The sequence below is a fragment of the Molothrus aeneus genome, chromosome Z (assembly GCF_037042795.1).
Source record: "Molothrus aeneus isolate 106 chromosome Z, BPBGC_Maene_1.0, whole genome shotgun sequence".
Lineage (NCBI taxonomy): Eukaryota > Metazoa > Chordata > Aves > Passeriformes > Icteridae > Molothrus > Molothrus aeneus.
This window is the reverse complement of record NC_089680.1, coordinates 9,496,596-9,510,169: the sequence shown is the minus strand read 5'-3', so window position 1 is coordinate 9,510,169 and position 13,574 is coordinate 9,496,596. Positions and strand designations below refer to the sequence as shown.

At 44.0% G+C, this 13,574-nt stretch overlaps 1 protein-coding gene across 1 annotated transcript in view; it reads left to right on the top strand.

Moving 5' to 3' along the window:
- The window catches only part of PDZD2 (PDZ domain containing 2), a 137,589-nt gene that overhangs the window by 72,750 nt on the left and 51,265 nt on the right, over nt 1–13,574 (top strand). Inside the window, exons 3-5 of the mRNA XM_066569531.1 lie at nt 10,328–10,470; nt 11,119–11,251; nt 13,352–13,519. Of these exons, the coding sequence (XP_066425628.1) occupies nt 10,328–10,470; nt 11,119–11,251; nt 13,352–13,519 (444 nt within the window). The remainder of the gene's footprint in view (nt 1–10,327; nt 10,471–11,118; nt 11,252–13,351; nt 13,520–13,574) is intronic.

Genomic DNA, 13,574 nt, shown 5'->3' with positions numbered 1-13,574 from the left:
AGCAGCAAAGCCGTGTATCTGCCTGACAGGAAGATCTCTAAGATCTGGAAAGCAGACCTGACCTTGGAGAGGACCCAGGCTGGCAGCAGTGGGAGTCAAGGGCAGTGATTTAAGATTAGGCAGCCTCTGAGCTGGAGTAATGACCCATCATATCCTGTGAAGATTGGGAGCTTAAACACAGATATCAAAGTTTACCTCTTCTATTCAGTGGCCTCAGACAGGGTCTAGTTTTGCAGGGTGATTATACAGGCACAGATGGAAGAGAAGTATGGGAAGGGGCTGCTGGGGCCCACTAAAAATTATAAAGAAAAGGAAACTGTGAACTTTCCACTCAATATACCAGGCCTGTGGTTTCACTGTCTTGACTGGTAGGACAGAATCCCTCAGTTTTGTTCTCAGTTTCTCTGTCCTGGTCTTTTTAGAAGATCTGTGGACTGATTTCTGTTGTTTTTCAGCCCCCTAAGGAGTGCCCAGAGATGGCCAGATACAGCTGGCATGGGCAGGGATCAGAAGTAGGACTGGGGTTTGCAAAAACCAGATTAGGAGTGTGAGGGGCTGGAGTCTGGTTGTCAGAGGGGACTTAAACTGATCCAGGTTTTGCTGGCATGATGAGAAGTTTGGCTTTCAGGTTTGGCCAGGTTTGGCTTTCACTGATGAAGCCAGAGGAAGCTTGGACAAAGATGAGTTATACCAGAACAGACTAGCCACCTTGGCTTCCTCCATCCTCAGCTGGATGCTCTGAAAACCCTGAAAAACCCAGCTGTTAAGAGCAAGGACAAGACACCCCCAGAACGGCCTTGAATTCTCTTCTTTATAAGCATCCAAATTATTAAGGTCTTGAAATCCAGATCCAAATTTATCAGTGACTAGTGGAAACTGTGTGAAGGACATTAGGCAGTGTGAAAATGCTCTAATAGTTAAGGGAGGCAGGTGAGAGGAGCTGGGGCTGTGCATTTCAGTATTTTTCCAGTGCCAAAGATACATGGCACAGGAGGAGTTCAGGGTGTCCTGGGTGGTGGTGGCACTGTGGGGTGGGGCTGTGGTGGGATGCCTTTCCAGAATGGAAACAGATTAGCATCTGGTGGTTCTGCAAACTGTGCACGATGCTTTTCTGAAGTCAGCGTGCCATCTATTAACAAAAGGAGAGAAAGGGGAAGGCAAGGAAATGTTAATGCTTTGCCTCCTAGAGATTTTTGGGCAGGTCTGGGTTGTAGCAGTAGTTGAGGATCTTGGCTCCATGCTGTTTACCCCATTGCTCTGGTCTCAGTCCCCAGAGCAGTGGGCCTGCCTGGCCAGCTTTGCCCTTACAGCCCAGCTGAGCCCAGCTTGCATGGACCACAACCCTCTCCAGACGTGTCAGCCCATATACAGGTGCACACAGACATGTCTGTATGTAGAGAACCAGCCAGGACTTGCTTTTGTACTGCATGGTACATTTTATCAGCAGCTCTTTTCATTCTTCGGGCCCATTATTGCTTTCTTACTGACGTGGCTCATCTTGGGTAGGAATGAATGCTTTTGAATTGCATTTTACTTTGCAGTTAGGGAAGGCTGACAGCAATTCTACAGCAGTACTTGCCAATTAGTGTTGGTAAATGCCAGCATTACCGTGACTTTTGGTTAGTGGAAAATGTTCCTTATCTTGCCAAGCAGAAGAGGAAGGCTAATAGCACATTACAGGAATCAAAACATGAGACTTGAGATAATGTAATGGCTTTAAGCATTTTACTATTTTGTTAAACTTGATGGGAAAAAAAAAATCTCACCCTTTTGCTGTACCAAACTGTATAGCTTGCTGTGAGCAAGGTAGTCCAGTGAAGCTACTGAAGCTAAGTTGCTTTACATCAATTTTTTTTGGCAGCCTAAGCAGTAATTACTGTTTCATCAAGGCTTTTATGGGATTCTTGTGATGCACAGTTTAGACATAAATAACACTGGGTTTAGGTGTTAATGTAGATACTTGTAGTCATGTAAAGGCCTTCCTCAGAATCTGATTCAGTTCTTAACATCTTTTTATCTGTTGTGTTTTCTTCCAACTTTCATTAACATGGATCCTGGGGCTATCTACTGTCTTGAAGTTTTAATGTGCACTGTGATAAGCATGTCTTTCCTCTTTGTTGTCTGTTTTGGGTTGTAAACTCTCTTAGGGACAAGGGCTGTCTTTTAATTGCAGCTGTACAGCACTGACAAAACTTGGCCTTGTTTTTGCTTGGGGTTTTAAGAAGTGCTTTGATGTAACTAGCAGTGAAATTACAGTTAATATTTTTTGCTGCCAGTTATGTTCCACCTTGCCATAAAACAACAAGCATCCCGATTTTCTGGGGTTAAGTCACTTGCTGCCAAATTTTTTCAACTGACTTAAGATTCTGCCTGCCTTTTCTGTGATTTAAGTGATAGCTGCAGCTGTTGTGCTGCAGACTTTAATTTTGAATAGCGACCTGTCCTTTTATCTTGTTTTTGTACTGAATTTTCCAAGGGTACTTGGATGTAGAGATAGTCTGGTAATGGGTAAGTTACAATGTGTTGGTTTTACTCTGTCACCTTGAAACGAGGTCTTCACTCTTGGAAATGAGCTATCCCCAAAGGCAGCGCGGGAATGTTTGAGGTTCTGTTGCAGGAGGGCTCAGCCATACTCAGCTATCATAAACCATAGGTGAAAACCCTCCTATGAAAGCATTTCCCACCCACAGAGAAAGTGGCTGTTTGGGCCTTTTCCCTTAATATTTTGTGTGCCATATTAGAGAGACAGCAAACCCAGAACTGAAATGCAAATGACTAGCTTTAGCTGAAATTCAAGTTCACACCATTTTATGTTTTAATCATTAAGTGCAAGTAGTTGAAATCAAGTGGATATGCCTAAAAATAGGGATTGTTGTCTGCTTAGGTGCTGCAATGTTTCAGGCATTTGTTGGAATTGTAAAGCTACATACACTTAATTTTTGAGGCAGAGTGCTGAAAGCACTGAGCAAATCCTAAAGATTCCTGCTGTGGACAGATGTAATACCAGTCCCCGTGAGACACCCCTCTTTAGCTGACATCAGTGTGTGGTGACCTACCCTAGGCTGGGCTTTAATCTGCTGCAGGCTGCAAGAGTGTTTTCTGAGAAACTTCAGACTAAGCAACCAGCCATTCCCAAAAGCCCACCAAGAGCATGAGACTGGGTACTCAGTACCCAGTTGAGTGCAAACACCTGTAGCCCTTAAAAACCTGAGCCTCCTCAGGGGCAATTGCCAGGCAGAAACCCCCTAGGGTCAGAGACAGAGGAGAAAATCCTTTGATCTCTCAATAATGATTCAGCTGATGGCAAGAGTGGAACAGTTCAGAGGGGTGCAATCCAGATGCTGGTGGTTCAGGATGACAAATGATTCCAGCAGGTTTTTGTGAGGGGTGATGGTATAGTTCAGGTGCTTGCACTGGCTGATAAAATGTTTAAAGCCTTTGCCAAGGAAATGATGTCAACAAGCAGTCTGTCTCGAGAGATGGATCCCTGGGCGACAGTCTTGCTTAAAGTAGTGAAATTTTCATCCACTCTGCTGTGCTGCCTGTTTTGTGTATTTTAATTATGTGTTTGTGTTTGGGGGGGAGGGGAGGGGGGGTATGGTTTTGCTTTTTACTGTTCCCCAGACTTCATCCCCTAGGACACTTCTCTTTTCATGGGGAAAGTACTCACATTTTTGTAAAAAGATGCCAAATGTCTGGCGGCTGTTTGTCCAAACAAGGGGACTTGTGAGATCAGAAATGAACACTTGAACGAAATCACAGCTGTGTCTGTGCTTCTGGCTTTGAGGACATGGAGAATTTATATTGTCAATACTGTGTGATTCCTGTTGGGTTTGGGGATTCCCCCCCTCTTTTAAGTAGTGTAGGAGACACACTGTATGGCTTGCATCACCCAGAGGCAGAAGCCAAAGGCTTTGGTGGTTCAGCATTAAGAAACTTTCATAGGCAGTAAGGATGGACAAAGAACTCCCATCTTGGAATAATTTATTGATAAAGAAACTTAAGATTATTTCCCTCCCCTGCTTTTGATTTATCTTGGAGTTGTTTAGCTTGCTTGTGCAACAAAGAAAACAAAACTCAGGGTAGTAGATGAAAACAGGGGTCCTGCTTTCAGATCAGCCTTAAAAATAACATGGCTAAGATCAGATAAAAATACACTCATTATCCACTAATGAAATAATTGTTTTGTTATGAATCTGCAAAAATCAGATTTTGGCATGATTTTCTGGTGCTGAGTCATTCACATTAATATCTGAGATGTGAAGAGTGATGGCTTTTGACTGTATCTTAAGACTGATGCGTTCAAGCTGCTCACCTGGTATGTGATGGTGCAAGTTAATTCCCCAGCTACGCATCTGTCTGTCCCACCTGCCTGCTGGGGAATGAGGAATAGTGGGAGGAGGAGGCATGATGTGATCCAAGGTGGGGCAGGGAGCTGGGAGCAGTGCTTTTAATTGGTCTCACATCAGTGAAGGATGCTGGGCAGTGGCATGGGCTGGGGCCATCCCAATGTTCTCCCTGTTCATGTAGAGAGGGTTTGTTGCACTACAGGTCTAATGTAATGCGTTTCTGTTTGGGACATTTTGTGCTGGTTTTCAGCTCTTGTGATCACCATGCTGGTTGCCAGCTGCTGTGAAGCTTATCGAAGTAAATTTTTGTAATGCATGGAACTTGGAACTTTCTGTTCATGTGTCATGTTTCCAGAGCAGCTTCGTGGCTGGTGAAGAAGAACTCACTGCTTGCTTCTGCTGCTCCTAATGGGAGACCCTGGGAACTGGTCCCTGCAGACATACAGTAAAAATCCACGTTGAATTGAGGGTGGGAGTCATCCCATGGGCTGCATTCAGGTCCATATCAGTCAGTCGGTGTGTGCATACAGACTTTGCATGGTTATTGATATTCTTATCAGGGCTTATCTCTGTTTTTGTTTTAAAATTGTTACGTATTTGCATCAGCTTCGTCTGAATTGCTGCTGTGACAGAAAGTGTTTTTTCATAGACAACTATTTTACATTTTCTATTTTACTGTCTGGCTTTTTAACTACTTACGGTGTTTCTGTTTTCCATTTGTTTACACCTTGCTCCTGCCAAGTTTGTCTTTTATGAAAGATTTCAAAGCAATTTTTTTTCTTTTGTATATACAGATTTGCAGCTTCTTGAACACAGCACAGTCAAAATAAGTCAAACCCCTTTTAAATCCCCTGCAATTAGCTAGTGAAGGGGAAGCAGGGGAAAGAATGGCTCCAGTGTCTTTTGCTCATTTATTTATTTATTTTCCTCAACACTCGGAGGAAAAACGTTCCTTTTTGTTTTATTAATGATGTGCTTATGAAATGGAGTGTTTGATGGTGTGCACTCGGAGCAGGCGGAAGGCGAGCTTCCCCACGTCGCGCTGGCAGCACGCTCCCTTTCTGATCTGCAGCTCTCTTAGTTTATTCCAGATGTAGGCTCGCTCTCAGCAGAGGCTGCCTGATGTACAATGGCTTCATGGTGGAGAAAAAAACGGCCTGTGGGGACCCACTGGAAGCTGCCAGTTGTATTCTCTATTCTCACTTGTGGTCTGTTACATAAGATGACCCTTCCCCTGTGGGCCCCCCACTTCGCAATTAATCCAAGTAGAATATTCATACTGTCTTTTAAAACATTTTAATTATTTGTAACCTAGGCACTTTGAAGTTGATCAGATTCAAGCGGGAGGAGGCATGATGTTGTGGTCCAAAGGACTGCCTGCTTGAAAGAGCCAAGTTGGGAGGAAAGTTGAGTCACTAAGAGTGATGTAACTGTGGAGAACAGAAATTAGCCATTAGTCCAGCTGCAGCCTGACTTGACCATTTGTGTTTCTGCTTGCTGTGTGAGGGAAGTAAAAAAATGCAAGTCTGGAAGGGATTTCAAGAGATGACCCAATCTCATCTCATCCTCTGAGACTGACTTTGACAAATGTTGGTTCATCATGTCCATGAAATCCTTTGCTGGGAGGAATCCATGTAGGCAGGGCTGCTGCTGCCTGGGACTACAGGCAAAGTCCGTGGGGTGCATCTGGGCAGAGTTGAGGTTTGTTCAAGTCCCTGACAATTTTTTCCTTCTTATTGTGTGTCTTTCTGAATGTCCATCTTCACCAAATCTCAGGTGAATTGCATGGCATTCTTGGGATTGTCTTATACAAGTATTTATGTCATGGTGAGAAACAAAGCCCACTCCACAAAATTTGAAGAGTTTAATAAGGGATAATAAGGGATAGATCAATAAAGCAAAAGTAGCAGCTCTGAGTGCATGGCAGCAGCCAGAGGCTCACTCAATTTTTTTAGCCAGCAATCCTTTATACTGTTGCAGTTGCATTACTTTCTCAAGTGACTTTGCATGTTTTCGGAGCCAGTTTACTGCAGCTCCGCCTTCGGTTGCCTCAGCATTGTGTAAGTCAACAGCTACAGTCTCCAAGAGTCCATCGGGGGACAGTCCAGGGTGGTCTTCTGATGCCACTTTAGACTCCTTTTATGGTATTTTGTTCTCTGCCTGTGCTGTCTTGGTTATACGGTTTTCAAGAGCGGTTGTATCTTGTGATACATCCTTTGCAAGCACGCTTACATCTTGTGATAGCCTTGCTTTAGGCGCAGTTTCACGTACACTGTTCGCAAAAGCAATTACAATTGCACTGTATCTACAGAAGTAGTTACAATTTATAATAATTTGCAAAAGCATATACATAGTAGCAAAAGCCAACTGTTGCATAGCAGATGGTAACATCCTGTTATGTCATGAGCCTGTCCTCATGTGCTGCACAGGGTGCTTGTGACCTCCCTTGGGCTAAGGAATGTAGTTCAGTTTCCTAAGGAGTAAGCAAGGGTGGATATCACCTGGTCCCTGGCTGTGGTAGGGGCTGGTAGTGCCTTGCACTCTGTCCTTGATGAGGATTTCTGGAGTTTGAGACTGAGCTGGCATCAGCGCATCTGTGCTTTGTGCTTTCAAGTGCTTTTGCACCAAGAGCTGTGAGGTCACATGTACAGATTTCCTGTGTCTCTGGTGAACAAAGCTGGGGGGATGTTATTCTGAGTTATTTAAAAGTGAAGCTGTGAGAATTATTCTGAGAGGATGGGAAAATTCAGATGTTAATAGAAATTTGGAACTGACAGCAGCTGAGCAGCAACCGGCATCATGCAGACGATCAAAGAAGAACGGTCAGCATTTGAACTCATCCTCTGGGCAGGGATTAAACAGGCTCCAAGGGCAGTGACATCAGACCTGCAAAATGCCAAAACTAACTGCCCTTGAAGTTTCCTTTGGGTATTGCAAGTCTCTGGAGTGGAGTGAACGCACCAGAATCCTAGCTTTCATTTAAACACTAAGTGAGCTTGAAGCCTTTTTGTTCATGAAGGAAAGCTTGAAAATAGGATACTTCATAATTTTCAAAAATAAACACATTCATTACTACTTTTTTTTTATTTTCTTATTTTTTAAAGCATTTAAGCTTTGTGTAGTTTAACCTGGGAGTCCCCAATAACTCAACAAAACCAGCTTTAAGTAAAATTTAAATGCATTTATAAATTCCTAGAATTGGCACAGAGCTTTACTTTTAAGGCTTTCCTGTGATGGACTCACTTAAGATGCATGTTCAAAGCAGCACCATTTTTAGCCAGCTGTGAAGTATCCCATGCTGCTCTGTACAGAGAACACAGCAGCTTCATGGGGAGGGAAGGGGGGTTCTGCTGGACACCCCCTTTCTCCAGAGGCCTCAAGGAAAGGCTGGCAGTCTGCTCTTCATACATAGCTTTCAAAATCTGGGAGTGACATCCCTCAGAGGTAGGTGTGTGTTGGTGGGGGGCGTTTGCTTTCAGTGCATGGTTAAGTGAAGAGCTATCAATGTTTTATGAAGGAAAGGGAAAGAACAGTGAGGGGTTCTGATTTCCAGCTGACGACGCTGAGTTGTTTATTCCCAGTGAAATCCCTGCAGCTGACCGAGGACTGAAGGGACAGTGTTTTCTTACACAGGACTTAGTGGCAGTGGCATTTGAAAATGAGTGAAAGAAATACATGTTTTGGCATGTGCCAGGTGGTTTTGTTGTCTTTGTGGATGTGTTTTTCTGCCCATGTTTGCACTGAGCCCTGCTTTACTTCTCAAGTGCTTTTGATTACTTTGCAACAGCTTTCGATTTTAGTGGGCATTCAAAAGGAATGAGATTGGTACTTGCATCAAGAGCAGTAGTCTTGCCATTTGCTATTATTAAGTGCTATGTATATGAATATTTGAGAGTTGGTCACTTAAGAATGAATTTGGTAATTTTTGCAATAAAATATGTGATAGAGAAGAGCGCTAAGGAGTGCAAGCCAGGCACATTGTGGGCCTTGGTGTAACTTATGTTCCAAAAAGCTTTTCCAAGTCATTAAAGGCAATTTTATGACTGCATTGTTAAATTTTATTGCTTCCAAACTGGGTTTAACAAAGGGACATTCAAAGTGGCATCTTATGAGGAGAATGGATGATCATCCTTTCAGCCTGGGCTTGGCTGGGGGAGGTAGAGAGATTGTATTTCTCTGCTGTACTGTCTTCATTATGTGTGCAAGGTACTTCACAGCAATAAAACTTCTCTGGAGCATTTTCATGCTGTAGTTCAGTTCTGGTTTTTAGCTAGATAAATATAGTTGACTCTTGCTCCTGCATTTAACACAGTGTCTCATGTGTCACTTTAATTTATTTTAAAGCATCCTCTGTCCTGACACGTCCTGTTATTCAGCAGGAGACTGGCCCTTTATAAAGGCATTGAAGATCCCAGTTAAGCCTGCTGGGATATTGCCCATCTGCAAGGCTTTCAAGTTAACAAATTACCCACAGGTGTATGTTTTCAGGCTCAAACTTTTGGGTCACCACTTAGAGAACCTGGTTTGGTTTTTCTGTTTCTCCTACCTGTGGTCTAAGGGCTAGGATTCATTAATATCATAGGTGTTGTTATTATTAATATTCATGTTAACATTAGTAATGTTAGTATTGGTAATAATTAATTATTCTTGTTAGTTTTCACTTTATTCTTAAGATATTGTTGTAGCTACTGACCTCTTTGTTCCTTTTTCTGAAAAAGTGATATTTTAAAAGTTTCAGGGATCAAGTGAAAAAAACCCATATTTTTTTCACTTAATACTCTGATAAACAACAGTGGCCTAAAATCTGCAGGTTGCTGCCACAGCCCTTGGGTTTGCCGATATATTTAGCAGTTCTCCTTCTCAGAAACAAGCAGCAATTTGTGCATGCTCTTCACAGTTTGCTATGAAATTTTAATCATCTTTGCTACTTGGGCGTTTGGGTAGTGCGAGAATGTTACTTGTGTGCATAACACACCCAGTCAGAAATAGCTGACCTGGTGCCTGGTGACTACAACACATGGCTTAAAAATTGCCTCCAAATTGTGCATTTTGCTGTCTTACAAGCTTGAAAACTTCCAAGGGTTTTTCATAATCCTGTAGTCCTGGTTCTTCCCCTCACTGACAGCATCCTGGCAACTGCCTTACTTATCTTGCTTGCTTGTTTTTCTCTTTCCTTTTTTGCTCTGCTGATACTGTCACACTTGTGTTTCCTTGTGCCCAGTCCTGCCAGTAGGACTCATGGGAGCTAGTTTCTGTTTTGCATTTCATATTGCTCTGAAGTTTGTAAACTGCTTTTTGGGTAAATCTTTTAAAAAATCAATTAAAAATAACCAAAACCAATAAAGGTGTCCTGAACATTGCTTATTACGTTGCTTATACTGAAAATTATTCTCCACAGTGGGTAAATTTATTATTTACAATCTGTGCCACAGCTGCCCAGTAAGAAATACTTGATTGGCAGCTGATAATTTGAAGTTGGTGGTTTTTTTCCTGTGTATCAAATCCTGCAAACCCCTCTGGAGAGGGAAGCACTGCTGTGTGATGCAAGTCTGGTCCCTGCTGCAACAGCAGCTGCACCACCTGATGTTCAAGGTCCCCCTTGAACCACATCTTGGTCCTCTGCAGCCCTGCATGGCTCATCCTTGAGTTTTGGCAAAGGGGTTTGAGGCCACTGGTTGTTCCGGGAAGGACCAGGGCATTGAGAGCAGTGCCTCTGCGTGGCTCAGAAAAGCTGCAAACACCCCTGCAAGGAAACTTCTACGTGCTGACCCTGCTCTGTGCTGCTTCCTCCTTTCTACCTCCTTCGCTTGGACCACAGCTAACATAGCAAAGCTCAGCAGAAACACCAGTATAGCTTGGGCTATACATGTGTGTGGTGATGGGCAGCAAGGTGCTAAAGAGCTCCCTCCCATACCCTCCCAGCCCTCTCCTGGTGTTCCAAATCCAAATTGAAGGACTTTCTGCACGTTTTCTCTCAGCGAGAAGGTTGCCGCATATGGAAGATGCACATCCTGAAGGGGACGGACGGGCTGGGAATCCAGATAACGGGAGGCAGAGGGTCAAAGCGATCCCCTCACAGCATCATCGTCACCCACGTGGAGGAAGGCGGCTCTGCACACAGGTGAGGTGACAGTGGTGCCTTCATGGTGATGGATGTGATGGGGTAACCACAGCCATCACTAATATCTGGGTTCATGAGAGGAGTTTGGGGTTTTACCCTCCCGTGGTGTGAGAGTGAGAATATGGCATTGTCAGACTAAAAATTTATTTTTGTGTTTGATCACTGAAGCTTCTTCTAGAAGGTTTTGTCCAAACTGTACACAGATCAAACACTTCCTTGGTGGTGGAGGGAAAACCTATGAGCCTGATGGCTTGTTGGGCTTTTCCCCCAAGTCCATTTTTGGAAGATGTGCCTTTCCCATGGGATCAGTTGTGCAACCCCAGGGTGCTTGCTGACTGCCCTGGTGTTCCTGATGGGGTGGAGATGGGGCTTGCTACTGTTCCCTTACCTAATCCAGTGGGGCAAGAGAAGACTTGTGGAGTCTCAGCCCTGCAAAGAGTGTGAAATTCCCCTGGTTATAACAATGATTTCAGGTGGGCACCTTTCTTGAGCCCCTTTTCCTAGAAAGTAATACTGCACTGACCAGTGCAAGGTCAGCACAGTGAGATCATATGTTGTCCGTGCCTCCGCATCCCACCACATTCCAGCGGAGCTGGGCACTGTGGTAGGACCACCCTGCAGCTCCGTGTTCCCACTGTGTTTCTGCAGGGATGGCAGGCTGATGGCCGGCGATGAGCTCCTCATGATCAACGGGCAGTCGCTGGTGGGGCTCTCCCACCAGGACGCCGTGGCCCTCCTCCGCTCGGCCGCTGGCCTGGTGCAGCTGGTGGTCTCTAGCAAGGTACAGACATCTGGGTGGCCTCACTAACGTACATCCACAAGTGTTTAAGCAAGTGCTGCGTGAAAAGGGCATATTTTCCATAGGGAATCACGTGTGCACTTTTGCTGCTCTAAATTTAATGCACAGCGAGGGGAAATATATCAGTAGCTGCCATAAATCTGTGGCAAATCAGCACAGTATAGACCAAATTAATGATTTGCTTGTACTGTCACTGTCACTCATTGTGCAGATGAGTATTTATTCATGCACACGTTACCTAAGTTTTGGCCAAAACCATTTTCTTAAAATTACATGCTGAATAAAGCAGGCTGTTCTGAGCCTCTTCTGCTTCCTGCCTGCACAGCCTGTGTACCTCTCATCTCTGTCCTGTGTGCCTGAGATTTCTTGAAAATTATCTCTTTGTTTGAGTTCCTTATTTTGTCCTTGTTAATGGCATGGAATGGAGCTCTTACAGATAAAGGAACATGAAAATTCAGGGAAATGAGAGTGGAACTCATTTATCAGTTGGACTCTTCGTTCTGCCTTGATCACAGAAGAGGTTGAGGGGATATTACATAATATTTTGCTTCTTTGTTTAAGAAAATCCTGCTCACCTCCATTTGCTCTTCTCCATGGAGCATATCCTGCTGCCCCTGGACCTGGGTTGCTGCAGGTGTTTGGTGCATGGCCAACCGACTCCCAAAAGCACCCAGGTATCTCAAATTAGGACCTGACTGCAATGTGGGGGTCACCAGGGCCTTTGAGGTGGTGACAGGAACATCTTGGCCCAAACAGAGCACTCATATAACTGCATTTCCAGGGTGTCAGCAAGCCACTGTGTCAGAATTTTAAATCTTTTTCTTAGCTTCACCTTCAGATTTCCCCAGCCACCCCTAAGCAGGTTTCTGTGACTTTAATGTCTGGATGCTCTTAAGGCTTCCCTGGTTGCTGCATGCACATGTTTTTCAAGAAGAGTCTCTATTCCACCATATCCAAAGTGAAGAGCCTGTGACTTCTCTAACATTTCTGTTAGACATTGAAGTTCATTGCAGACCTTCTTCAGAGTCACAGTCTGGCATTAACCCCACAAGTGTTTATTCTGGAAACACCACACTTTATCCTGAAGTAGGTACATTTTGTGTTTCCTTTAGACAGCTGGATTCTGCCAAAGCACACTGCAGTAGACTGCATTATTTCTCCTTAAAATTAAGTGCTTGTTCCTATGGTGACCTCATCAAAATAATCATCATGCATAAACTTAGGGCATAAAACTTCACTTTCCTGATCAGGCTGTGAATCTGCATGTCCTGGGCTCTGTGCACTTGGACAGTTTTCATGTCCCTGGAAGGGGGACTTGGAAAGGCAAGCAGTAGGGAATACAGCCTGTCCAGTATTTCTGGCAGCCCCAGAAAAGGTGTAGATAGGTGAAGTGTTCCCTAGTAGCTCCCTCTGGGCATTCATTATTTGTTAGTATAGGAATGTAGCTTTGCCTTTTGGTCTGGTGATCAGTAACACAGAATTTGTTCTGAAAGCAGTGAGTCTGTCTGGCCACTGCTTTTGGCAGAGGCACGTGTTTGCCTGCCAGAAAACATGGCAAAGAGTGGAAGCAGATGCTTGAGCTTCGGGAATGAGTTGGTAGAGGATTGGTGGGTCAGTTTTCATTGTATTGTCCTAAGTAGCATTGTCAGTGTATTATTCTTATGTCTCTAGGTAGATAAACATGTAAAGGGAACATCCTTAGGGAGGGAACAGGAGCACAGGGTGTGATTTGGGTTTCAATGGAATGAGTAATGAGGTCTGTCAACTCTCAGTTCACTCTCAGTGACATTTACTAAATCCAAAGTGGGGAGGAACAGGCTGCCGAAGAAGCATTTATTTTAAATTCTTCTTTATGAAATCTAAATATTTTAAGCATGTATTGGCCTATGTTTATTATATATACACTTTAAAACCAAGCCTGCTTTTTATAACCAGACCATTAAAAGTTTGAGTATGTGGAAGTATGTAACACAGGGAGGATTACCAGGGAGCTCACGCTGGGCAGGTAAGATGGGGCAGTTTTACTGTGGCACTGGTGTTTTCCTGCACGTGATGTAATATATTGCGTTGTCTCTCGGGTAGGAATCTTCTGAAGGGGATCTTCTGAAGTATCCATCTACCAGTTTGCCAGACTTGCTTAGCACTTGCTCAGTCCAAGACTCTGTCTCTTGCACTGATAATAAGGAAAACGAAGAGCCGGAAGAAGAAGATGTGAAAGCAGTGAATGTGTCTCCTGAAAAACTGGTTGCTGTAAGTGTGGTTTTGGTGTGACATTTTTACTCTCTCTCTCAAAGCCCATTTGCAT